Source organism: Cladophialophora bantiana (assembly GCF_000835475.1).
Source record: "Cladophialophora bantiana CBS 173.52 unplaced genomic scaffold supercont1.10, whole genome shotgun sequence".
Lineage (NCBI taxonomy): Eukaryota > Fungi > Ascomycota > Eurotiomycetes > Chaetothyriales > Herpotrichiellaceae > Cladophialophora > Cladophialophora bantiana.
Window position 1 is genome coordinate 896,917 of NW_015971584.1, and position 26,417 is coordinate 923,333.

At 50.6% G+C, this 26,417-nt stretch overlaps 7 protein-coding genes across 7 annotated transcripts; 5 read left to right on the forward strand and 2 right to left on the reverse strand.

The window, feature by feature from the left end:
* Positions 1-1,111: 1,111 nt before the first annotated feature.
* Z519_07230 (uncharacterized protein) lies at positions 1,112-1,540 on the forward strand (the record flags this gene model as incomplete). The annotated part of the gene is made up of 1 exon (XM_016764965.1): positions 1,112-1,540. One exon carries the CDS (start codon positions 1,112-1,114, stop codon positions 1,538-1,540), a length of 429 nt encoding a protein of 142 aa, XP_016618915.1.
* Positions 1,541-4,621: 3,081 nt separating this feature from the next.
* On the reverse strand, positions 4,622-5,232 carry Z519_07231 (uncharacterized protein; the record flags this gene model as incomplete). Its single annotated transcript, XM_016764966.1, has 2 exons — positions 4,622-5,028; positions 5,100-5,232. 2 exons carry the CDS (start codon positions 5,230-5,232, stop codon positions 4,622-4,624), a joined length of 540 nt encoding a protein of 179 aa, XP_016618916.1.
* A 4,911-nt stretch (positions 5,233-10,143) lies between these two features.
* Positions 10,144-10,401, forward strand: Z519_07232 (uncharacterized protein; the record flags this gene model as incomplete). The annotated part of the gene is made up of 1 exon (XM_016764967.1): positions 10,144-10,401. One exon carries the CDS (start codon positions 10,144-10,146, stop codon positions 10,399-10,401), a length of 258 nt encoding a protein of 85 aa, XP_016618917.1.
* A 396-nt stretch (positions 10,402-10,797) lies between these two features.
* Z519_07233 (uncharacterized protein) lies at positions 10,798-12,363 on the forward strand (the record flags this gene model as incomplete). Its single annotated transcript, XM_016764968.1, has 3 exons — positions 10,798-11,577; positions 11,635-12,105; positions 12,151-12,363. The coding sequence occupies 3 exons, from the start codon at positions 10,798-10,800 to the stop codon at positions 12,361-12,363; spliced, it is 1,464 nt and encodes a 487-aa protein (XP_016618918.1).
* An 86-nt stretch (positions 12,364-12,449) lies between these two features.
* Positions 12,450-15,370, forward strand: Z519_07234 (uncharacterized protein; the record flags this gene model as incomplete). The annotated part of the gene is made up of 3 exons (XM_016764969.1): positions 12,450-12,763; positions 12,839-13,478; positions 13,508-15,370. The coding sequence occupies 3 exons, from the start codon at positions 12,450-12,452 to the stop codon at positions 15,368-15,370; spliced, it is 2,817 nt and encodes a 938-aa protein (XP_016618919.1).
* Positions 15,371-15,826: 456 nt separating this feature from the next.
* Z519_07235 (uncharacterized protein) lies at positions 15,827-17,642 on the forward strand (the record flags this gene model as incomplete). The annotated part of the gene is made up of 2 exons (XM_016764970.1): positions 15,827-17,481; positions 17,546-17,642. The coding sequence occupies 2 exons, from the start codon at positions 15,827-15,829 to the stop codon at positions 17,640-17,642; spliced, it is 1,752 nt and encodes a 583-aa protein (XP_016618920.1).
* Positions 17,643-18,501: 859 nt separating this feature from the next.
* On the reverse strand, positions 18,502-23,090 carry Z519_07236 (uncharacterized protein; the record flags this gene model as incomplete). The annotated part of the gene is made up of 8 exons (XM_016764971.1): positions 18,502-19,133; positions 19,208-19,370; positions 19,433-21,208; positions 21,259-21,347; positions 21,398-21,786; positions 21,938-22,149; positions 22,219-22,979; positions 23,036-23,090. The coding sequence occupies 8 exons, from the start codon at positions 23,088-23,090 to the stop codon at positions 18,502-18,504; spliced, it is 4,077 nt and encodes a 1,358-aa protein (XP_016618921.1).
* Between the last annotated feature and the right edge of the window lie 3,327 nt (positions 23,091-26,417).

Here is a 26,417-nt window from a genome sequence, read left to right on the forward strand (position 1 = left end):
GTGACTGGTTGGCAGAAGCTTCCTTCCACGCGTGTTATGTTTGATTCACTCCACGCGTCTGTTCTAGTTTCTCGCCGGGGTTAGTTCATTCCTTGCAGTCAGGCGTGTTTTTGGAATCCATCTTCCTTTAACGTTTTGAAACGTTCTGACATGTAAGGGATACAGGGTCTAGAAAGGGTCCAAGACGACTCAACAGGCCTCCTCAATGCGAAATTGAAAAGAGCAGAAGCGACTTCCTGCGTTCATCTTCACCAGAACTACTAGTGCCTTTGAGGCAAGCCTTGCAATATCGAAGTGCGGAACCCTCGAACACGATTCTGAGGCGACTTCATGGGAAAGGAGGTACCAGCTCTACCTTCGGAATTTTGGAAATCGCAACATCTTTGATCGACGCCGTGGTTCTCAAAAATGGCAGAAAAAAGGCATTGTGTCGTGCATTGAAGGTTTGTTAGTTGAGTTATTTCAGTTGTCCGCTATATTTGGAGTTTCTTTGTCTACGATTATTATCGCGTAGTATTTTTCCCTCGAATTGCGACAACAAAGATAGCCACGACTATTCCGATCGTGGCCCTACGGATATCAATGAGAACTCCCCTTTTATCTCTGAAACGTGGACACGAGCCGAACAACAACTCTGTCTCTTGCCCTGCTCCAGCACCAACAACGTCTGCCTCTCTTCATCCACATGAGGTTGTCATTTCTACCCCGTACCACGATGTTTTCGTTCTGGCACAGAGATGCCTCAACGTGCCCTGAAAATCAGACTTACTATCGTTGTTCGTCGGTCTCATACTCTGGCTGTTGCACCCGCGATCCTTGCAGCTCAGGTGTTTGCGAAGACACTCCTTCTGATTCCAGCTCCGTCTCGTGTGGAACGGGAATTACTGTTACTGTGACCCAAACAATCCTTCAGGGGGCTGCTACCAGTACTATCAACACCGCGACAAGCTCCTCTGGCACGACGACAGGTGAGCTGGATGTGAACCCTGCCAAGCAAAGCAGCTTGATTCCTAGCCCTGTTGGTACTTCCTCGATGCCGTCTAGTTTACAAGCGTCCTCCATTCCCTCTCGTTTAATCCCAATTTCAATCTCCAACACCACCAAGGCAACTATGGCACCAGGCACTACCATGACCATACATCTTGTCCCTGCGACTCCCAGCTCAAGCGCCAACATCACCGCCGGCGCAACGTCCAGCAAGTGTCCAAAACCAACTGCGTCCACTGCAGCAAACTCTACGCCTACACCTCCAGCAACGATTGCTGGAAGCGTCATCGGCTCTATGGCAGGTTTGGCCCTAATCGTTAGTCTTCTCGTCTGGTGTTGCCGAAGGAAGCGAAAAATAACCTTCAAGCGCAAAGTACAAAAGACTGATCATGAAGAGCAGTCGAATGAGCTGCGGTCCGTCAAAGAAGAGAGAGACCAAGCTCTTCGGTGTCTTGAGCAAAACAAGACATTTCCGAGCCCGCGTTCCTTCGACTTCGGCCTTCCTCAGGTACCCAAGAACTCGAGTCCTGTTATGCCACAGCAGTGGATATGACCTGTCATCCATTTGGCCTGTTCAAAGGTCCCAGCAAAAAGTTTGCAAAACTTCTAAATGAATGAGTATTGTGCGCACAACTAAGTGTTTACCTCTACCTGCTCTCCCCAGCGAGTTCTGCGTCGTACTTGTCTGCTACATTCCGCATTGAGAAGTGTTCCTGCTCCAAATGGTACAAGTGAGAACCATGATGCTGAAGGCCGCCGAGCGGGAGCCTCGAAACAGCACCGTCGGAACGATCTCCCTTGATCGCCTCGAGAAGGTCGTCGTGGAGACTGCAACATGTCTTCTGAAGGGCGGCTTCCCGGAGTCATGCTGCCTAAGGGCGGAAGGCATTTGTCCTCCGCAACGAAATGGCCATTGCTCCAGATGGCGGTCCTAGCTCACAAATTGGGCATTGAGTCCTTGCAACAGGTTGCAACATCTGCCTTTTACCTTTTCATCCTGAGAAAACCTCGGGATTGGAATAACGCCCAGGACCGCGATACGATCAGGGTATTGGCCTGGGAGAAGAAACCCTGCTCGGGTTGCTCTAATAAGATCCCGCTAGGCTCGCATCGGTGGGTCGCTTGAGAGTGGTTGGCCCATCTTGTTATCGCGGTTTGAGGAGGTGAGATATGAGAATTATGTATGGTAGACTGCAAATCAGAATGCCATCTTGTTCTCGGCATGTTTGCTTCCTCTGGAATACTCTCACACTCTGTCGTCAGCCTCATCGAGTAGCGGGCATGGGCAAGCCAAGGCAAGCATAGTCCAATGCTGGAAGAAGCACCAATGCCACCAAACCTGCTATGGTGCTCAATGCGGTTGGAAAACACCTCGGATACACGGGTATAAATCTGGTCTCTACGTTGCCCAGAAGCCCATGTGATTACCTGTGTGGCTCCTGTCCCCATGGGACTTAGGGTCCCGTTGCTCCTGAGACCTTGTCGTCCATCGTCCGCGTTGTTGTGCAAGCATAGAGATGGACTAAACGTGCCTCGACAAAATCTCTATCGCTGTCAATGCTGAATTTCTAGAGAAACGTGAATTTGTGCCCGCCATTGGACTTTAAGATGGATGAGTTTGTTCCAGCGATGCTCACGCCTATAGGCTTAGGGCGTAGTATGACTCGAAGAAATTCCTGAGAAAAACTGGATACGCAACGAAATCAACTGCACTGTCGACCTGGACATAGGTGCGGGCAAGATGGATATCCTGTTTATAATAAAGAGACAGCCCGTCGTCGGCTTGGAGCTCAAACAGGACCGAAGTCGACCACAGACAGTCAGGATACAACCGGCCTGAGTGATCCAACTCGCTCCGGCAAAAAGCCAGCGGGTCCGAACACTATGTATTGATCAAGACCCGACGCCGTATCCCTAAGGTCTACATGCCAGCTGAACACCGGATTGGACCTCGCTCTTTGGATGATGACTACCACGAGATATTGAAAGAAAAGGACGGCTACACGATTACCAAGAATCACCCCTTAGCGAAAGCTCTGCACCTCCAATCCACCATGTCCCACTCTTGATAGCCCTTTACTGGGGGAGCACTTGAAGCTGGACTGCTGGACCAAGTTGTTGATGCTGGCAAGTTTCAACTCACGTCCTCCACCTATATCTGTCAGAAACAGCTGCTGATTATAGATATGCAGATGAAGAAGAGAAGGGAGAGCAGGAAGATGCCCACCGCCACGGTAACAGAGTACGCGAAGAGGCTGCTTATGGCGGCCCACGCACTTTAAGCATGTCCTGAGCATCGGGCCTCTGATGAACGCGGCGATGCACGCCCACTGCAGCGCAGTCCGCACTCACTTTTCGCCTCCAGCTCGCCAAGCTAGCTGTCACAGTGACTCTCTTCCACATGATCACCGAGAGCGCTGTATCATCCTGCCTCCAACAATCTGCTAAGCAAGACCTTCTAGCAACTAGCTGAGTCGTGAGAGCTTGGTGAACCCGCAGTCTGGAGGCATGGAAAGAACAGTACCGGCACCCGCACTGCCACCGCTGTGCCAACTGCCCGTCTGCTCGAGGAGGTCATCTGGACAACCCTGCCAGGATACCTGGAGGCGACGTTTTCGCAGAGCACTATCCACTGTCCGAGACGGCACCTTCATATGTACCTAATAGGTGGCTGATGCGATGGGAAGACTTCAGGCACGATTTCCCCTCCTCTTCGTCATTAATGAGTTGCAATACAGGTCGATCGTCATGCCAGATTCAGCGTGCACGCCCTACCCGCCTTACCCACCCACCTACATGTACACGGAATATTTGCCTATATACCCACCAACCTGGCTCGCACAGCAAGCATAAGTAACAAACGGGTCACGTGAGTTTGCACGAGCCTTGAGCTGAGAGGGGAGAAGCGGGAGGGGGCGTTGAATGACAAGTATTAGGCTGAGAAATACTTATGGGTACTGGCGCAAGGGGTCAGGTTTTTAAAACAGGGCAGAATGGGGTTGGACGGGGGCCGCTGTTGGGAAATGACACCATCGCAAAGCAATCGCTAGGGCTGAAAAGCGAGAACAGAAAATGAAATACTAATCATCTCCACACTGTGATGACCTGGGCCGAAAAGGCGGATATCATTGATTTGGGGACAAGTAGCATGACATTGATTTCCTGATCCCATCCATTCCCTGTGCACTCGCTTAGTCTTTGAGGCATCCGAAGCACGAAGCACGAGCAAGACTTCCAGTTTTCTCAATCGGACGTTCCCTTTCTCACCCCAGGCCTCAGCCTGATACATTTTCCTTCCCACTTTCTGTTACCAGGTGCCCACCCTATCCGCCAACTGTTCTCTCTCTCTCTCTCTCTCTCTCTCTCTCTCTCTCTGTGTGTGTGTGTGTGTGTGTGTGAGAGAGAGAGAGAGAGACGGGAGCGTTTTTCGATAGCATGAACCCCGTCGGTAATACAAAGATCACGGTATCCCCCGTTTTGTGATTCCCAAAAAGACAGTTTAAGACAAGCGAGAAGAAAACACATGGTCTAGAAAAGACAAGGGAGCAGGACCATCCCTCGGGCCGGCATCGCCTCGCCCTTCAATTTACCAGATGAAGGTCACCGACCTAGAGAATGTGTCAAATAAAGAGCTTCACTCATCCGGGGGCTCTGAAAAGAGCCCAATCCTCACACGATGGAATTGTGGCAGTTTAGGTATCACCACTGCCATCAGGGCCATGAAGTTGATGGTAAAGTACGTGAAGTCGTAGTGTGTATAGTGCGTACTCAAGAGAAACAGGACAATGGGTACGGTGAGAAGGAATTTTTTGGCGGGGGTGTATTGGTCACCGTTGTCGATCTGCTCCCACATGTTGAGGTTGTCGTATGCTCCAGCGTTGAATTCGAAGGGCACACCTCGAACCCAGTGGAACATCAGGTACGACCCAGCCATGTAGGTTATGTTTGTGAGAGTCCACGATATCTCTTGGGTGACGCCGGGGATTATGTCGAAGAGAATCTTGAGGCCGATTATCAGCACAGGGTGTATCGTCCAGGCTCCTGTAAATCATGTTGGATTAGTCCCTCGTGGTCTCTCTATGTCAGGCTGTGGTTATCTCGTCTTGGCGCACCTTTTGCGTTAACCCACTGGGAGTTGAGGTTGGGGAGGGCTGACTGGTCGCTGATCTGTTCTTCTGACTCTGGAGGTTCTTGATATATGATACTGCTAGATCTCCTCCTCCTCCCACCCTTTGTCGTGCTCATGGCTGGATCGTACGACGACACGGGAGGGGCCAGTCTTGCATTGGCTTCGAAGGAGATGGAGCGGTGGAGGGTAGTTTGAGAGGTCATCGAAAATTGCGGGCGTGGTTGCAAACGAGAGAAAGGTATTTTGGGAGGGTTAAATCGGGAGCTATGAGAGAGATATCGTGAGGTGTCAACTGAAGAAAGGCCAGCATGTGGTCAGCAACGCAAGGTTATTCTTCCGAGCGAGGAGAGTGGCGTCAGGTTCGTCCGTACCTGAAGTGATCCTCGGGGGATTGCAGCCGGATCAATCGCGTTCGGGGTGTGAAGTTCGCCAACAGCCCGGAGTGCGGTGTGGTGAGGTGAAATATATGACACAAGATTTTCAATTCAAGTTGAGAGACTCCAGACAGCGTGAGTGCAGAGTGTATAAGATCCGGATACACAGAGGCAGAAGGAGCACTCGGTATGTAGTGAGACGCGCACGGTGTTCGGAGTGGACGAGGTCTCAAATCGGATATTAATGGGGAGGCAGCAAGCGTAGCTCTGGCGGCTCGGCGGATGGGGAATTGGTGATGGCGGTAGGGCGGTGGGAAGGGGGATCTTGAGAGATCGGCTTTAGTTGAAGAGATGGCACCAGATGGCACAAAGGATGGTGCATAAACCGGTCGATGGGCCCAGCAAGCTCAGTGGCAAGCGACTCCCCAAAGTAAAATAGTCATGCGCAGGCTGCTAGGCTGAGCACACGCGACCCTTTCCGAGATGCCCCCAAGATGCCCCCAAGATGCCCCCTCGCCCCCAAATCTACTTGGTAGAATATGGGCGGTATGCTAGTCCCGCGCCTTCTACCTCGTCTTGGTCGTCGGTCTTGGCAGGTATGGATAATCCAGCTTCCCAGCTCACCACCTTCGTTTACTTTGATTGTACCATGCGCACCACATGTCTTCGATTGGGACACCTGCCCTACTCCAACTACTGTGGGACTGAGTCTTTATATTCTTAGCTTTCGTCTGCCCCTTTGTCAACTCAGGGCAGCTCTTCTGCCCCCTTTTCATAGCCGCGGTGAAACTGAGCTTATCCAGGTCTGATCGTGCCCCTTTGCCTGAATGTTGACTAGGTAATAGATTTCCGGACTCGACGCGTTGGCGGCTGCGTCTCGTCTTTTAGTAACCTTTTCCTGATAACCATCACATTACAAGAGCGTTACGAGTGCACGCCCAAACCACCTCATCGATGTTGGAATATCTCTTTCGCTGTCTGAAGTCAAAGCAACAGAAGGTGAAAAAAAATGAGAAGCAATAAAGAGTTCCTTGATGGAGCCATGACGATGCCAGAGGACAAAGACCATTGTGGAGGTGGTGCAGGATTGTCAGCCATGTGTTGACATGAGTGACGTTTGGGCAAAAGATATAACAGTTCTTGTTGGCTCCCTTCGAATTACAGCGTTAGTTTGCGAGTGGAAACAATAGTATCGTGAGAATTTGCCGCAGCTGGTAACACGTCAGTGCCTACCACCCAACTTAGAATGTATCGAGAAAAACCAACCGACTTCAACTACCAAATCCGGTATATCTCGTCGAATTAAAGGAGCTTTCACATAACCTGCGAGATCATCAATTGGCCCTCTGTCAACTCAGATATCTGAATTCGGTCTTTGTTCAGGCTCACCTCTGAAAACAATGGCTTCAAGAGCCCTCTGGGACATTTTTTTGGCCATAAGTTGCAATCCCCTTCTTCTCCTCGTTCAGGACATCTCGAAGCAAGAATCGGAGCAAGCCAACAGCGTATGCGTCCTTCTTTGGAAAATACCATTTTCGATTGTATTGTAACAAGGCAAAGTGGCTGTGCTGTGCAGGGCTGGTAGAGTGGTAGAAGGGGGGAGATTTGTCTAGTCACATGTCAAACCAAAAATGAGCTGGTAGGGGAGTGCGAAACAGTTTACAGTGCTGGCAGTGTGCCATTCTTTACAGTTTGAGGAGAGCATCATGAATTCCATGGCTTCTTGGTGCCGTCTACCTAATTCCTGAGTGTTTTATCAGTCTTGTTCAGCTCCTCAATGCCGCCGTCGTGCTAGGCGTTCGTTGCCCTAGCCGCTGCCTCTCTGGGTGGCGTTGGTGGTGCTGTTGTCTTGTCAGTGTCAACCAGAAACGCGTTCTTGATTCCTGACCTGCTGGACAGGCCTCTGTGCGTTGTTGTACGTGCACGCCGAACCCTGAAGTGCTCTGTTACAGTATAGTCTTGCAACTGCTTCAAATTTACGAACACCTTCACCCGCGTTCCTGTTCGCGGAGCGTCCATTAGGTCCACGAGGTTTTGACGAACTCGCTGTGAAAGGTCAGCGACAACTACCCCCACACGAGCATTGAAGAATACTGGGTAGAACCAGACAATACGTCACCTTTCGGCAGTCCTGCAAGCCGGTCAGCATGGGACAATGTTCACGATATGACACAGATTCTGCCACGAATTCAAGTCATCGTCTCCTTTCCACAAAGTTATTAGACTGCTGGACCATTGCTAATTTGAACTTCTGCTTCGCCTCCCGCATTTCGTCATTGCTGTTGTGCCACCCAAAGTCATGACACATGTGATTGAATTCGATCCATATTACTGCTGACGGATCATGGTCAAAGCCAGGATACTAGTTAGATTCAATACCTGGTGATGAGGGCGGTGACAATGGTGATCACGAGGCAGCGTGACCCTCCAGGGTATTTAAACCGTCTACAGCTTCAGTATCTTCTTTCCTTCACAGACGTCACACAATATCATCGTTCAAATATACTGCGGGAAGAAATTACCGATGGTGTCTCTGGTTTGTGGTTATCCTCGACGTTTGTGTTCTGGACCGTTCCAAGTGCTTTTTGAACTTTGATTGACAGACAATTGGGCGTTTGACTTAGTAAATGAGGAGATAATACCTCGGAGGAGATACAGGGGTAGTCATAGGAGGATATAGAGTAAAATACCTTGGAGCGATCACCTGTCCTATGCTCGATATGGGCCAACTTGCATGTCAATCCAAACCGGCATGTCCCAGAATTGATATATTGGAAACAAATTATGCTCCCCTTGCTGTCCATCGTGGAAGTTGGATAGAAATCCAGGTTCAAAACTAAGATGCGTCCTCGTCACGAGATATACAAAACGCAGGTCAAAAGGAAAGCAGCCCAAGCAACAGAAGAGCAAGGGTGTGCACATCGGTCTCGTTCTAATTGATAAGTTCATCCGCAGATATGCTTCGGACCAAATCCGTCCTCAGCATGCCCCTGTCACCACAGTCCTTTGTGACACTAACCACACGGTTGAGGCAACTCTGGACATTGTCTGGCTCTACGAGCAAGGCTGCCTATTTGCTCTCCGTGAGCAAGTTACAGGCGGAGTGGCCTGGCGATAACTACTCCCTCAAGGCAGCGCACTAACTAGTGAATACTCCCATGTTTTTAAAGCCTACTTGCGACAAGTTGTCCAATGTACCAAGGTAGCGTGGGTTAGCCCACTGGATACATGGCATGAGCAAGTGCCAAAAACACAGACAATATACGAGGCTAGTTGCCTCAGTGGCTAACATGTTCGCATCATGCGGACACCTCACTTCAATCCCGCTGGCAAGTGTCGTCCATGCCCACCAGATCGTCTCGATGAACGATCCAGTGCATGTACCGGCTCCCGAGTGCCGCAGCAACCCCGTGAAGTCAGCTTGTGTATTCAGGTTGCCTCTTTTTGCCTCACCTCTTCTCTCTTCATCACGCTGGACAGCTGAATTTGGACACATCGTTCTGCGATCGAGCAGTTCTACGCATGGAAAAAACTAACTACGGGCAGGCTGCGGGCAATACGGCAAATAGGCTTCCTCCGGCCCGCTCCGAGCCTTGTAATTTATATGCTGCTTAGCCGCTGTGTGATTGGATAACTGGTAGCAATGTGTGGGTGTTCACCCACGCCAAGAAATATACTAGCCTCAGTCCGATCAGGTCGAAACCACACATTGTTACCGCAAATACATATGCTGCCGCGTGCCTCCTCCTGTTCAATGTTGAGAAGATAGAGTACCTACTATCCTTCAAAGAAGGAAAATATTCTGCTGAACATTGTGAATAGTAGTGCTTTTAGGGATTAAAGCACACACTTTCATCTTCTCGCGGTTCACAAAAGAACTAAATGCTGTTCAGATATGTGAGCTTGACGACTGAGAAGAGATGCGTTCTCCCGCTTCGGGAAGGCCATTTCTTCCTGTCTCATAACTAACTTGCGACTTTTGCAGAAACTATCTTCCTCTCTGCTATTGCCTCTTGCCTTCTCATCGTTCCAAGATGGTCAGCTACCAAGTCCTACTAGAGTGGGAAGTCTTTAGCCCAGCAGATTTCCGTGTCCTCCTATATTGTCTGTTAATCTACCATAGGTACAATGATTTGTACTCTCGTACTGTAGACCTCGTCGGAGACTACGCGGGTGACGAACTTTTCATCACTGAAAGAGACTCACTGCTTCTTCACTCCTTCTCGGACGAAAAAATCGACTTTTCTATCGGCTTTCAATTGTTCCATGCGACCTACACCGTGGAGAACTTCCTTCGGGCTGTTCTCCAGCGGAAGTGCAAATTCCATGTCGTATTCTTCTCCAAAAATGCGTGTATGTGCGTTCCGCGGAATACCACAGCTCACCTTCGCACTAGGTATCTCCTTGCGCGAGAAGCAGTTATTCAATATGTGAAATACGCCAAGACGCTAGTAATTATGGCTATAAAAGCAGCCTCCCCGACCACATAGATCTAGAATGGTCCAATACACTTTTACACTTCATTTCATAAATACTTCAGCTGTAACCTCCCTCTGGCTGTCCCATATATAGAAGTCAAAGTCTTTGACTCGTATTGGTCTCCTGATTTTGAGGAGTATCTAGCATCAACAGGAGCATACTTCTTTATGTGTCATGACGGGTCTTTCCCCACTATCGGACATTCATGACAAAGACGATGACTCTCCAAAAGACGATGATGGTGACACCTCAACCCCTTCCGAATCGCAAGCGAGCCGCGATACAATCAGCGTTTCTGGACACGGTGGAGGCATAACCGAGAAAGATAGCTTCAAAGAGCCTCGACTTGATTATTCTCGGAAGGTGGCAATGCGGTCAATGATGCACTGGTTCATTGGACATGGCTATAATATTGCTCTTATCACCTTGTAGAATACCGAGATACAAAGGTGAGTTGGTTCGCCCCTCCTTTGTGGACACTCTGTTCAAAGACGATGCTTGCGATACTATCGAAAACTAAGAAACTGGAATTGAAATTGATGATCCCGTTCCCAACACAATGAAGAACTCGAACACCAACGAAGCGAATTTCGACACGTCGCAAACAGAGGCTCGAGTAGACACGTTGAAAATTCTAGAGCGCATACCAGGATCAGCTCTGACCCAGCGGGTGTTGCTGATAGTCTCGACATTGAGTCTCATGTTCAGATCTGGCAAAATTGGTTCCTCTTCTGTGCTAGAAGCTTGTGCAATGCTCTTGCACGTCATATTGATGCAGGACTGTCGTCTCTGTGATCGAGCCTTCGACTCCAAAGGCTTGCTACAAACATGAGGTTCCTGACGGATTTTGTCAACACGGCCCGTGATATCCTTGTGTCAGGTCCCTGGCGAGAAAGTGTGCTCCTTTTAAAACGACCCTGTGACCTAGCCGATCTGCTTGATGGGAGACTATTTCTCAACACTGTGTCCGAGCTTCAGGAGCCCGGTGCTCAACACGCCCTTGGTCCCTCACTGCTCTCATCATTCAGAGCTCTCACATCCCTCTTGGATGACACTTGCAGCGTCAACTTACAGTTCGAGTTAGAGATCCAGAAAACTCGGCCTCAAGTCACTATCACCACGCAAAACGCTCGCTTCAACACAAAGCCACGCACGTGCCGAATAAAAGAGTCGAACATGTCGACGAATGGATACGAGATCTCGACGATCAGCAATCCCGTGTTTAATGCTCACCTAAGTCCCATTCAACAGGCCATAGATGTGTCTGTCAGCGACGAGGCCACGTCACGAATCTTCAAAGAGCTCAGCCACTGGCACAACCACCGGCACCCCATCGACAACAAGGCCGTTATTGGAATGACGGAATGGCAGAAGGCGCGTGCTAATTGGTGTAATCAGTTGTTTATGACCGAGACGAGGAACTACGCTGCAAGCTTGACTAACGCTGTTAGAGGTCTTTTAGAGCCGGAAACAGTCATCGTAACGTCATCCCGAAGTCGAGTGCAGAAGGAAGAAGTGGATTCAGTAGGGACGAATGGTGTTTCCATAAAGTCTAAGGCTCAGAAAACTCCTGCTCGGGCCGGAAAGAATCAGAGCTTGAAACCCATGGTCAAAGACTAAGCCGCAGCAGCCACCCTGGAGAAGGAGAAGGATATTGCCAAGCAGATCGAAGTATGGAATTCCAAGAGAACCGAGTTTGCTAAAAAGCGACACCTCACGTCTCGCGTTGTAATGGTCAAGAACTATCTGAACAGGCTGACAACGAAGAAGCGAGTTGCAGTGGAAGCTGAGGTGTCGTCGTACCTGCTCAGCGTTTTGGTTGAGATGTGGACAAAGCATTGTACGTCTGAAGACCGGGACCGTGCCATGCCGATTATGGGGCTCGTTTGGAATCAGATGCTCCACATTAAAAAGCTGGACCAAGGGATCACTGTCGAAATTGCAACTTGCATTGCCAATACGGTCGAGCCCTTTCGTTTGCCAGCCTTGGAATCAATTCCAGTCAAAGAACAACGGAGTCCCTACTTCAAATTCGTCGAGTTGAGGTCTAAGAATGCAGGTTTGGATATTCAACCATCGCCCCTGGAATTCCAGTTTGTCCATGCTGGGCCATTCTTTGATCGTGACGTGGGCTCGGTACCGGATCCTCGTGTGCGTGACTTTGAGCCAGACAAGTGACAGCGGGACGTCCTGGACCAAATCGATAGGAAGAATAGTGTCTTTGTGGTCGCTCCAACTAGTGCGGGAAAGACATTTATTTCATTTTATGCCATGAAGCAGGTCCTCGAGGAGGAGGAGGACGACGAAGTACTGGTCTACGTTGCCCCGACTAAAGCGCTTGTGAATCAGATTGCCGCTGAGGTACAGGCTCGATTCTCCAAATCGTTCAAGTAACCGGAAAGTCAGTCTGGGCCATAAACACACGCGACCACCGCGTCAACAACCCTACTGGGTGTCAGGTTTTGGTCACGGTTCCTCACATGCTCCAGATCATGCTTCTTGCTCCGTCGAACGCGACCGACTGGTCTTCTCGGGTCAAATGCATCATATTTGACGAGATTCACTGCATTGGCCAGGCCGATGACGGGGTTGTGTGGGAACAGTTACTTCTTCTTGCTCCTTGTCCTATCATCGCACTTTCTGCCACAGTCGGCAATCCAAGAGAATTCAATGCCTGGCTCAGCAAGACTCAGGAGAACAACGGTATCCGAGTCGAGATGATAGAGCATCGGCACCGCTACTCAGATCTACGAAAGTGTGTCTATGATCCACGAACAAAGCTCCTGTTGAAGGGGTTTGTCGGTTTGTTCGGATTTGCCTTCTGTTGGGGTTGATAATGCCACCGGGATAAGTTTCATGCTTCCGGTAGCAAGCTTAGTCGATCGCTCGAGAGGGATACCCGATGGTTTGACTCTCGAACCGCGAGATTGCTGGACGCTGTGGAATGCCATGATGAAGCATCAAACAGATGCATTCCCCTTGATGAACAACTAGACCCTTCCAAATGTCTACCGCCAATCCTACGCCAAGTCGACATTATCGAGTGGGAAGCCAAGCTGAAGGCACTTCTGGAGGTTTTGGTTGACGATCACAAATCACCTTTTGAAATGGTGTTCACAGAACTGGAGCAATCCGCAAGGAGCGCACAGCGACCAGAGTTACAGATATCCTCGGGTAAACTGAACGAGAGCGAGCCTCCACGTTTGGTTCGGGACGCAGACTGCTTCGACACCACGCTCCTGCTTATTTGTTCGCTTCATGACGAAGGAGCTCTTCCAGCATTATTCTTCAATTTCGACCGGGATGCGTGTGAGCGTGTCGGTAAACGTCTCCTGGGGGAGTTGCAGGACGCAGAAGCTCGCTGGAAAGAATCCAGCAAAGCTCGGAAGTCCAAAATCGATAAGTGGGAAGGCTGGAAGCAGAACCAGGGAAAACAGGCTAGGAAGAAAGTGCCCAAGAAGACCAAGAAGAGAAATGCCGACGACGAGCCCACGACCAGGACCGAGCGAGTACGACAAGTTGGATCGGAAGAGTCAAGCATTATGAATCTTTCGATCCAAACGATCCGGTTGATGGATTCCATCTTGCAAACGCGCAGAAACTCACTCCTTTGGAGTTTCAGCAGTACGTTGATGAGCTCGAGGCACATTCTGTGTCTGACTGGCTGATCGACGCTCTGAAGCGAGGCGTCGGTGTGCATCACGCAGGAATGAACCGCAAATATCGTCAAGTGTGCGAGATTTTATTCCGCAAGGGGTACTTGCGTGTAGTGATAGCCACTGGTGCGCTGGCCCTGGGTGCCAACATGCCCTGCAAGACCGTCGTCTTCTCAGGAGACTCGATTTTCCTGACGACTCTCAACTTTCGCCAGGCGGCCGGTCGAGCCAGACGTCAAGGGCTTCATGTCTCGGGAAATGTAGTCTTCCAGGGAGTATCGTATTCAAAGGTCTGCCGCCTGCTCAACTCAAGGCTCCCAAACCTGAACGGTCACTTTCCAATCACGACTGACCTGGTGTTGCGGCTTTTCAACTTGCTGCATGAATCGAAACACGCAGCATATGCTGTTAAGGCAATCAATTCGATCCTCTCATGCCCCCGCATCTATCTGGATGGCCCAGAGTCGAAGTATACTGTCCCGCATCATCTGTGGTTCTCTATCGAATATCTTCTCCGCAACCACATGTTGGATGCTTCGGGTGCCCCTCTTAATTTCACAGGTTGCGCGTCTCACTTGTATTCCACTGGAAATGCAAGCTTTGCCTTCCACGCGTTGCTCAAAAGTGGATATCTTAAGAAGCTTTGTGGAGACATTCTTATCAGACCTAAGCAAGTTCTGCTCGCTCTGATGCTTGTCATGTCGCACCTCTTCGGACGCCAGTATCTGAGACAGTCTGTTTTGGAGTCGCTCGGCGCGGGAACACGGTGGTCGTCATCGGTGGTCGTCCTCCCCCCTCCGCCAAAACGAGAAGCGAGCATCCTGTTGGACCACAACGATCAAACGCTAGACACTTATGCCGCGTATGTGTCACCTTACATCGACCAACACGTCAAAGAAGTTGACCACGATCTGCCCCTCACTGGGATGAAATGCGGCGGAGACAAACCATTACACGAGATTGGATTGTCGATATCTGCTCTCCCCCCTGTGCGCGTTAATTCTGCTTTCATTGCCCTTTCACGCCATAGAGACGAGTGGAAGACTGTGTCCGACCTTTGCAAGACGGTTCGCAGTCTAGAGGAGGCTGCAGTTCCCTGCGTGGGAACCTATCCAAACGAGAGCACTGCACTCTTGAACGCATACCTCTACGACTTCTTCAAACACGGCAACGTGGTTGCCCTCGAGAAGGAGAATGGCATCCGTACAGGAGACATCTGGTTTGTACTCGATGACTTCTCGCTTGTCCTCGCGACTATTGTGACTAGTCTAGAGAACTTTCTGAAGCTCTCCCTATCGACTGGAAACGAGATGTCGGACATCATGGGCTGCGGTGATATGCACGAGTCAGAACTTGATGACAGAGTTCTGGAGGGTGACTTGGGCAATAAGAGCGTTCCCAATTCTCGGGTGCTGCCGAGTCGCGAGATGATAAAGAAAGACTCGGCCACTGCCACAGCGACATCTCGTCCCAGGAAGAAAAAGACGGCTGATAGCTGGGATGAGGATATGAGCGACGATATGGCCGGAACCAACGGCGCGGTTCCTGAAACCATCGGTGAGGCGGTCAAAGCAGCCAAAATGGAGAAGAAGCGTCATGCAGTTGATAAGAAGAAACTGCAGAAGGAGGTGAAAGCTGAGAGCGAGGTGTCGGAGCCTGGAGGTGACCTGTCATGGAAGGTTTTGAAGGCGTTTACCATGCTCCAAGCTGAGTTCAATCAGAAGTTCAAGCGAATGTGGGCATAAGCGCATGGATGGAAGTGTGGATGTTAGTGTGAAGACTCCCCCGCCGTGGGATTGCATAAGTTACGCGCTGTTCTCACCGCAACCACCAATGATTTCATGTGCGACTAAGTTCGAAGCTGTGTGATTGCGCGGATCCCCTCTGTCTGCATCTGAGGGGATAAAGATGTGAATTATGAAACATGAAGGGAAGAAGCATAGAGGTAGAAATGCATAGTGTTTACTCCGAAAGGCTGCGTGACATTAAGGGGGTCAACGGGGTTAATCCCGATTACCGAGTACACTAGTCAGTTCTGGATTAGTGGACCGCTTGACCGGTTCTGTCCGGTGTACTTTCCCTTTACGCGGTATTGAGTACTGTTTGCATGCGAGACTGCGATTCGCATCTTCGTTCTGAATGGCGACCTCCAGGCTTCGCAAAACGCGAGTTCCGCACGCGTTCCTGCCTCTACTTAAATGATGTCGTTCCCAATTCAGATGTCCGGACTCGCATCTTCAGACGATGAGGGTGAGTCGAGAATCGCTGCTGTTGGTTTGAGTCGCGAAGCGAGACAAAAAGGTCAAGTCAACTCCGTACCTTTTCCTTCAACTGATTCTTCAATCGCCTCGCATTCTTCCACTATGGGCAACACGGCTTCGCAGGACGTGGGGCCGTCAAGTCGAGAGAAACCAGAAGAGCTTGGGTCGTCAACCGGTGAGGCTGTCGGAATTGCGAGCTCCGCCTCGGCTGCCTTTGGCAACAACAGACTGGCTACCGGGTTCCACACAGCACCTCCTCCGGCCGCTTCTCATAAGTCGCAATCCAGTCCAAGCGAGGGTGATGGTCCATTCGACCCTGAAACAACCTCAGGAGAATCCAGAGATGATGCTATCGAGATTTCTGACGATGAACAAGAAGAGTCCGACGACGGGGGTATGGTCATTAACATTGACCGTACCCAACATCACTCGTTCTCTGATGATATGGATCTTGATGATGACGGGAAGGAAGAGGAGCAAGAAGGCGAAGAAGGCGAAGAAGACGAGGAAGAAGAAGAAGAAAAAGAAGAAGAAACATTTACACAATCAGAGAGGGATGAAGGGGATGAGGGAGATACTGAGTCTGAAACGTCTACAAGAGAGACAACTCAACCCCTCTCTTCTACCGGACGGGATACTCACGACCAGTTACAGGGCGATCTCGAAAGTTTTTTCAGCACTGTCTCCGGCAAACTCCCAACCCATTCCACAGCGGCCGACGCCCGAGTACAATCAGGCCCATGTCTTGCAGATCTGAGCCCAGACAAGCTCGAGCTTCAACTGAAATACGCTTTCTTCCACGTTAATCACGAAGACATTGATCTCAATCAGCCTGCTGTTTGCCTGAGTTGTCTCCAAAGCGGACATACCGAGTCGAACTGTCCCGAAGTGACATGCATTCATTGCTCTGCTCAGCACTCTAGCCGTCTTTGCCCTCTGCTCCAGCGATGCTCGACATGCCGTGATCGCGGACACACTGCTAAGTCTTGCCCCACGGGCTTGAAGGTCACCACGATACCTTGTGATATCTGTGGAACCTCAGGCCATCTGGAGCAAGCATGCCCCCAGCGATTTTTACCTTCTTACGGCCCGTCAGACAGTGGCCCTACCAAGCTCTGGATTTCTTGCTGTATATGCGCAAGCACGTCTCATTTAGTAGGCGATTGTCCCCGAGTGAACAAAGGCGCAGCAACAAGGTGGTCCCTGAAATTGCTTGCTCCCGAACAGATTGTCAACTTGACTCTCGAGCCGAGTACTAAGCAAAGGGAAAAGGAAACCGCCAATCGTGGTTTACGGCCAGAAGGGCTCAAGATCAAAGGTCGTGCCGCCCCTTGCCGCAGTGCACGCATCGCCAGTGCAAAACAGCAATTTGATACTTCCGACAGCGACGAACAGTTCCTGAAGCCAAGGATTGAAAGTCGTGGCAATGCAAATCGTGGCAGTTTAACATTCGCGACGCGGCTACCGAAAGATCCGTTTCCGCCGCCCTCGACCATGCCGAAGAAGGTGGTCCTCACGCGGTTTCTCGCAGCGATAAATCAGCAACGGCAGGCAGCTGGCAACAGCCAGCTCGAGCTGGTCTACGACAACAGAGCGTAAGATCTCCGGTTTTTTGTGTGTTGAGCGCAGTTACAATTGTCGCTGACTTACGTATCTTAGCAACGCGTCCTTCATCGACCACGCAGACCCCCAAAACTCGAGATTAATCAGTGGCAACCAGAGGCAGATCGAGGTCATCCACAACTGGTGGAGGTAGGTGAACTCGATCCGTGAACAACACCTTGAGGCTGACGCCGGGGTCCCGCCCACCTAGGTCACTGCTGGATCGACGTGAAGGTCCAAACGAAGCATACCTTGTTTAGGTCACATCGAAGCTTCGTTGACCGTAGAGGAGCACACGACGACCCGATCACCGCGAGAAGTACATAGGACACACAAGCTCGGGGACCTTTGATGGTTATGTTGTGCTCAACCACGTATCATAACTGTAACGACAGGCTGCTAGTGAGCACCGATTGCATGGGAAGATGCAAAAAGAAGGAAGCGTCGACATCAAGTCCGATGCAATGGCGGGCAAGCCACTCGCCTAAGGTAACTCGACGTTCCCGGAGCATAAAACATGATCGACGCGTGTACAACCACAAGACCGCATGTTCCTCGTCCTCGTTAACGCCTGGGCCAAGGATACGCTTGCCCGGAAGATGCTACAGACATGACATAGGCATGGGTATAAGCATGAGCTTCCGAGCTTGTAAATAACAAGTCCATTCGATTTTGACCACTTATATCTGGGCCGGTCAAAGAACGAATCGCCACGCTACAACGCAACCAACCAAGATGGTTATGGCAAAATGTGCGTGCTAAACATTCTCATTAACGCCGGGTCGAGTTACATTAGTTACAAACCCTCTTGTGTCCTGGATCTAGCTATGCTGGGCGCTAATGCTCTTTTTCCCTTGTCCCTTGCCGTTGCTCTCTACCTGGTTCCTTCCCCGTTCCACATGCTGTGAAGTCATCGTTGCTTTTCCAGCGGCTGATGCTCAGGAGCTTCCATCGGACGTTTTCGTCACAGCAGCGGCTGCAAGTTCCACCACGCATCCTCTAGACCATTGGCTCTACCAGTTGATCTCCCTATCCATAATCAGCTGGCTATTATCCCAATTTCCTTCCTTCCGCACGCTCGGCTCCCTGGGCGGGGGCCTGTCGAGGACGGCGGAAGACTCTGACTGTGAGGGTTGGGCCTGCTCACCACCATTGGCATACTCCAGCATCTCCACGTCACCACCATTGCCTAGTTCCTTAGCGGGCGGCATGGCTGTCATCTGACTTTGAGGATGATCTTTTCGTTCCGAGGCAACGGGGGCCGCATCAGGTGGCGGATTCACAATTTCCCGCTTCACCGTTTCCGCTAGCTCATCAATCCGATCTGCGTCCAAGTAGATCAAAAGGTACGGGTTCGGGGGCGGATTCAAGCTACTGCTGCTTGCTGGCAGCTGTTGACCTTGGGTTTGAGTTTGTGCGTACGGATTGCCGAAGATCTCGTTGAGATTTGTGACAGTGGAGACACGGTCGTCGTTGTATTTCCGCCATATCTCTTTCTTGTGGTCGAATATGTACACCCAGTAGTGGCCTCCACCAGCGGAACCGCGGTGGAAGAATGCGGCGTGGAGGCGGTATGGGTGTTTGCGCATGTCGACAAAGGATTCTTTAATTTGCTGAGACAGGCGAGATATCCGAGAGCGGATTTCTGTATTGTTGAGGAAGATGAGGTTAGTACTCTCGTCGTCAAATTTGAAACCAAGTGGAAAGGATATTTCTTACCTTCGAGCTCAGAACGGGCATTTTCGGCTAGAATACCGAGGGTAGCGATGGCGTTTGGATTCACATTGAGCTCGGCCGATATTTGATCACCAGGTATTTCGGCCAAGTATTCCAAGATACCCTTTGCGTCTTCGAGAAGCCCAGGGACATCTGTGGATTTGCCCTGCGCATAATGTCAGTCGACAATCTATTCGAACCCATGTAGGGAAGGACGTGTTATCTTACATATTTTTCTTCCAGCTGATCTCTCCGAGCGATGAGTAATGCTAATTCCTTCTTAATCTCCCACGTCTGCAGCCGTCTTTGCATTAGGTCAGAGCCTGGTGGACTTTCCAGGTATCGATCCATGTAGATGGTCTCTGGAACGTCGACGTGATAATTCAACTTTTCCTGACGTTTTGTCTCGTTGTTCCATGACACTCGGTCCAGGGCTATGCTCAATACTGGCGGTAGACTGGCGATTGCGGTGTATGCTTTTGCGCCATCTTGCGCATCTTGAAGATCGAACTCATTGTCAATCGCAGCATATACATCAACAGGCCGATGGAACACACGCGTGATGATGTTGAGAAACGGAAGGGCGGTCGCTGGTTCTTTTTCCGGTTGACTGTGTACCACCTGCTGCCCGAAGAATAGATCATGCACTTCGTCGCGTTGTTCCCCCGACTTGTCGAACCCTGTAGGTCGCACCGCGTAAGACAGCTGAATGATGCAATGATTCATGACCTCGGTGACATCTTGTTGACGCGCATACTCTTCTAGAGTAGTGGTGGCATTCTGGACGGGTTTCCTCGGAGGCACTGGCGGTGGCTTTCCAGGAGGGGGGGCATATTTCATGAGTTCCGGATCTATGCCGGATACCTTTTCATCAGCATTTTCAGACGATGCGCCTGATTGGGGATTTGGATTCGATGGCGCTGCTATTGGAAGAGGCTGCCCTGTCCAAGGAGATACGACCACCGATGTTGTTGTAGCCCCAGTAGGTGAGACATTTTCTTTGTCCGACATCGGGAGGTGTTCATTTCTCTCTGCCAATAAATCCTGGTCACTGCCAGATCTCGACACCAAAGTGACTTCACTGGCACTGTCATTCATTACAAAGGCATCGGCATTTTGCTGGCCACTAGTCGCGTGTTCTGTCGCATCCAGTGTCGAAGCATCGAAGTCTTGTATTATGTCAACGGTGAGGGTCTTGGTATCCGTAGGCGACTGGATAATTATTGTATCCATTATTCCATTCGCTTCAGAGTCAGCCACGGGTACGCGTCCTGAAACAGGTAGGGTACCGATCGAGCCTAAACTGGGCCGCTCATTTGACTTGAGTGTTGACCTTCGACGCATCTTTTCTTTAACACTTTCGGTCTCCAGTGTCAATCGGGCTAGCTCCTGCTCTGGCTTGATAGATGAACGTGGTGTTTGTATCATGCCGCGGAACAGAGACGCCAGGCCGGCGACAAACTGCTGCGCAGTCTGAACCTCCTTCAGGCTAACTTTCCGCTGTCCCACCCGCTTTTGTTCCATACTCTTCTCGTCCAAGGGCATCTTGTAGTCGTCGAAGTTGAGAACCAACTGGCGAACCTCATTCATTGTAAACAGGAACTGCAATAAGCTGTTTAAATAGCAGGTATTCCCAATATTCTCGAGTCCCACAGGCTCTTCCGGCTTGCCCTGAGGTTCTTGGGGAGCCCTGCTGTGTAAATGATCCAATAAGATTGAGCTGTTCCGGCCTTTGGCGATTGCGGCGAGCGCTCTGTTGTAGTATTCCACGCTGCCAGGATTTTCTTCGACGGCTATGTTGTATTGGTAGAGTATCATTTCATCGTCGATAGCGCGATTGTCGATCTGGAGGGCTTGGTACCCTTCGGCAGGCTCCATCTGGTTGTGAGTCTCGTTCGAAAAGCCCGAATCGATCCAATTAGACAGAAATCGGCTTTTACGGTGTTGCGCAATCACGCGGACGGCTTGAGTAGCTTGCTCTGCGAGGGCCTTGTTTTCATTTGTCTAAGACAACAATCAGCGCCGATCAATCGACATATAGGCACACCACAAACCTTGACAGCCCACAAAGCTTGGATGTGCTCGTCTTCCATCGTGGAAACGGCATCTAGGAACGCAAGTGCCGATTCATAGCTGTCAATAACTGTAGCAAAATTGTGAGTTCACGAAGCTCAAATGAGAGGCGTGACTCACTGTTCATCGCAGTGTCCGTGATGCGTTTACTGTTGCGATCAACTCCTATGATGCGGAGATAGTCTCTCAGTTGATGTTCATGACCTGGAGAGTCCGCCAGTTGGGCCGTAAATGAGCCGATGATGTCCTCATCGCTGACCGGACCCTCACGCCCGATCAGGTGGAAGGCTTTATATGCTTCATCCAGCATTTCTGCATCATAATGGCCCTGTGAGGTCTCCAAAACAACCTCAGTCTCTAAGACCTCACTCTGACGCTGATTTCCTATGTATTTGAGATTGCTGAGATATAGAGGCGCATTTTGACGATCTGTTTCAACCTGCCAGTGGTACGCTTTGGCAACAAGTTGGTCGGACAGATCCATCGGACAGCCAAGAGCAGTGAAAGGACTACGTCCACGTTAGCGGGGCTCAGGAGAAAAAGGTGGGAGGTTGCCTGTACGGAGTTCTCATCTCGGGAGAGATTCTAGCTGTTCTGCTTGCAGGATGCGTGTCATCTGCCATTCAATTAGCGCGTCTCAGCCAGATGCAGGCGGGCGACTCACAGTCCTGACACCCAAGGGCCCGTGAAAGCTCCCTTTCGGCGGGCAGCGGAGGGGCAATATCTTGCAGCTGATGTCGTTCCTCATAGGGGCGGGACAGAAGCAGAGCCGTCAATTCGTGTTCGGCATTGTCTAACCAGATGTTGAGGGGGCTCTGGTAGGGTTGGTGGTCCTCAAAACTTGGTTCTGGGACCATCCAGCAATCCCCGGGCTGACAGACGAGGGGGTCAACACAGGTACATTTCAAGTGCAACTTCTCAAGGACAGCTTCTCCACCTACCAAAAGCTGGAACCCAAGATGATCTAGGACGTCCTTGCAAGCGGTTCCCTCGGGTCCAAATCGAACAATGAACCTCCGATTTGACAAGTTGATTGACCGGTACTTTGGATCATCTCTCGCACGCCATGAGTTTTTCAGATATGCTCGGAGGTCTAGCAGGACATCCATCGGCCCCGGGTGCCGCATCCCCTCCGTGTGCCCTTCTCTTTCGCGGAAAGCATCTTCTGTTCTCTGGCGAAGCAGCGCGGGATCGGTCAGGGTGTGGATGTCGCTCTGACGGAGGACCGGCGGGCTGAAGCGCACGGTAACAGTGGCGGAGCAGGTCAGGGAGGAACACTTGAAGGTATATATTTCATCTTGAGAGTTCGGGTTCTGACGCTTCCATACATTCCTTTCCAACGGCTCTTGAAATTCTGACCTCACCAGGTGATGAAGAGGATGCTCGAGGCTGGGGCAGGGATCGTCATCAAATCTGATGGTGTAATCGACCTTGACATGAAGATGTACCCGGCACACTTGACAGAATGCTGCCACCGTCCATATTGATTGCGGACCCGGTCTCTCGTCCACTGCAGGAGGTTGAGACTGTTTCGGCTTCAACCCAAACTTGTGCCTGCAGCTATGAAGAGGTAGGAGGTCTGCCAAATAAGGGGCGTGGATGAACTTGAGGGGTGAATCAGCGAGCAGGTTCGGAAGGTTCTTGGAGTCTTGCCATGGCTCGTAAAGGGTTAAATCCTCGAGGAATGCCGGGGCAGTTCGACCTGTAGTATCTCGTTATTATAGACAATCTCTTTGGTGGCATCTCCTGCCTACACACCAGATCCTTTGATCGGCGCAATGAAGGACCGGATATTGCCTTGCACACCGGCCATGCAAGTCGGCTTGGAAGCGATCCACCAGCTCTCCGAGCCAACAGTGAGGGCAGGTATGCAAATGGACTGTCGCAGGATCTAGGCAAAGGGATACGTCTGATCTAGTTTCATGCGGGCGCAGGATATTTGGACTCGAGGAACTACTGTGATGGGTGGATGGTTGAAACTGGGACTCGAGCAACAAAGCGCAGAGAGACACTTGGACTGGACCGGACCTTCCACAGGCCGTCACCCACGCAGTCTTCTGCCGGGGAGTGACAGAAGAGGTGTCAGCCAGCCTAAATCATAGGTGCAGTGTAATAGAAGAATTCAAAAGAGTTCAGAATGTCATGCCATGACGAAGGCGGAGCGTGTGTAGGTAGCAGCCTGCGAATGGCAAAATGCATATGTGACGAGGAATCGAAGCCTGGAGATTCCCAATCGGGGGGCGCGTAAGGCGGCGCCGCTTCCGGCCTTGAATGTTCCCAATGCCGCTAATGCCAAGGCGCTAGTCATCGTCGGTAAAAGCAGCCTTTCGATATTGAAACATCTCACAGATCGGTATTACCTTCTTCACACAAAGCGGTTCGACAGCTCTTCTGCGCACCCCATAACTTCGGTGCCATTGTTGCTGCCCGAACCGTTTCCAGATATGAGACACTTCCCCGTCATTTTCCCATACTCAGCCAGACAAAGCAGCCAAACCAGTTGTACCTCGTACTGTCTCCGGCTTCCGTGTTGAAATAACAAGGTCTCGCCTTGAAACGTAGCTGCCAGGCTCTCTCGCAACCAAAGTACACGGCAATGCCTTTCTCCTTCGGAATTGAGAGAATCTGGCCTGTTTCTTGGTGTCGTATTGGACCTTGAAAGGTATGTTTTCGACGGCAATCCAGAACAGCAATGTCGCAGGACTAGCACCGCTCCCTGAAATCTTCATCATACAGAATTTCGGAAGCATAAACAATGAGGTGTTACCCTAGGGCTCAATCCCAATGTGCGTCACGTCCCTCGAGTCGAAATCATTGTTATATTGAACGATGCAACAAGGTGATTGAGCACCTCGTTGCTCCCCCAGCTCCAAATCTGACACTATAAATCTCCGAACACGACGAACAACAGTTTAGCTCGGGCTTAGGTCCGTCTGCTGTAATTCAGCTCTCATCTCGCTTCTACTATTTCATGTTGCATATGCAACCGTCAGGACATATAGCGTTATGTCCTTTTGCCAGCGGGTGAGCAAATGATGAACGCCGAGAAAGCAACAACGCCGCAGTAAGGATTGCCACCGCTAGCTTCCACAAATACAAGGCTGGCGACGGAGGATTATGCCTGGCTTAGTCAGTCGTTATGCGTCAACTTGGTGCTCCTTGCTTGAGCATGTATCCGCATCTCTCTGCATCCCAACCGAACCTCCTGTGAAGAGCCCAGAGCTCAGGTACTTCTTGTCGACGACGACGTCATTCCTTGTACAGCACTGGACTGCTTGGGCAGGACCATACAAGAAGGAAGTCAGGGAATCGTTCTAGTACAAGTATCTTCACATTATCTGCCACCTGCGCTCACTTGTCATCATGAAGTTTCCTCTAACACTAAGAAACCATTCCCCTTGCCTAGCATTCCTGCGTCGGCTTGATCCATTGCATATTCATTATCCTTGATTCCGTTGTGTAGTGGTTTCTCCATCCCTACATTAGATCTTTGTTTAGAATGTCCAACGTCATGGAAGCTGAACAGCTCACGGGCGACCTCGCGAAGCTCTGGGGAAGTCTTCCGCCCTTCCCAGTCACTGACTATATGACGCGTCTTTTCAACATTACAACCTAGACACTAATCGTCTGCGACTTCAAGAGGGACTTCTTAGTCGAAAAATATTCCGATGCTCTCGGTGTCGAGCCTTCGGGTCTGGCCATTACTGGTCGAAATGAATCAGATGTCGCTTTCCGTACTTGTCGTCCAGTCCGTGGTTACGGCCACGGGCTCGATGAACAGCCAATCTGACAAGCCTAGATTCGGCAACTGTGCGAAAATGGGACCTAAAGCATCCGTACGACGTCTTGACAAAATACAATCTATGGAGTTAACTATACATAGAGTGTCTCAAGCCATGACCCATTTGAGGACATGGCGAGAGGCCACGTCTCTCATGTTCGCTGAGCACACTAACCAGCACTTGAAGACAAATGGTTTGCCTTCACTCGCCAGCTTGCACAGCAAACAAGGAGTCCTCGCTGAAATCCAGGCTGCCCTCATATCAGACCTGTTTCCGGGAGGCTTTCTCTTTGCTGACTTGGCCAGCCGTCATTACATGTACAGCACAGCGTTTCTATGTGCTCTGGAATATATCGAGCACGGTCCGCGCTGCCTTCCCATCCAGGGTAACGCTTTTGCAAATTCCACGAGCAACAAGGGTTTGAATGTCTGGCGGAAATACCTGCTGCAGCAGACGGCCGAACCTTAGAAATGGAGACGGCGTCAAGAAAATTCTTTCTTTCTCTATAGAGGTTGCCTCCGTGGTTTCCGCACCGATCGTGAAGGGCGAACTCAAATCGGTCGATGGCTTGAAGATACGTCGACTCGTCCTCCACAGGTTCTTTGACAGCGGTCAAGTCGCGGTCCACGAAATCCCTGACGCAGGTGCCGGTCACGATATTGTCTGCCATTACCGATGACAAGATCGATGAGCTGATGGAGAATGCGACCTAGAACTTCAAGTCCATCTCAACTAGATGCAGGGAGATTCAGGCAACACCGAACCACAATTGCCTGAATTCCGTGGCTATATCAGTAAAGAAAGTCGATCAGGAAATTGTTATTTACAATGCCAACGGTCAGCCGACAGGCTCCCCATCGAGAATTGTCATATTGGAAACGGTCGAGCAACAGGTGCGACACCTCAGCATCCTCTATTTCCTCGACTACTATGTGCTGACTCGGAAATCAGACGAACCAATATGACGACCATCACTGGACAGCCCGTTGCAGATTGGATCAAGAAGCTTTACGTCTTCAATAATGCCTGAACCCCAAGTTCTTGGACCTTATTTACTAACTCGATTCAACTGCAGCCAAGTAGTCGTTCGCATACCTATTGGCTTCCAAGGCCCCTCAGATCAAGGAAGTCCCTGGGAAGACCACCACAATCAAGAAAAGCAGCGGCGGCGGCGGTGGATGCTTTCTTCCTGGAACCATGGGTGCGACGTGGACAGACGAAATTCCAATCAAGAGCGTCAGTAAACGCACAGTCATTCTCACCGACATAGATTCGAAGTAGGCTGGCATAGCATCCGACGAGAGGGTTGGGAGCGAGGTCAGAGACCCTCTCTCGGTAGGCTTTAGTAAGTGTTGACC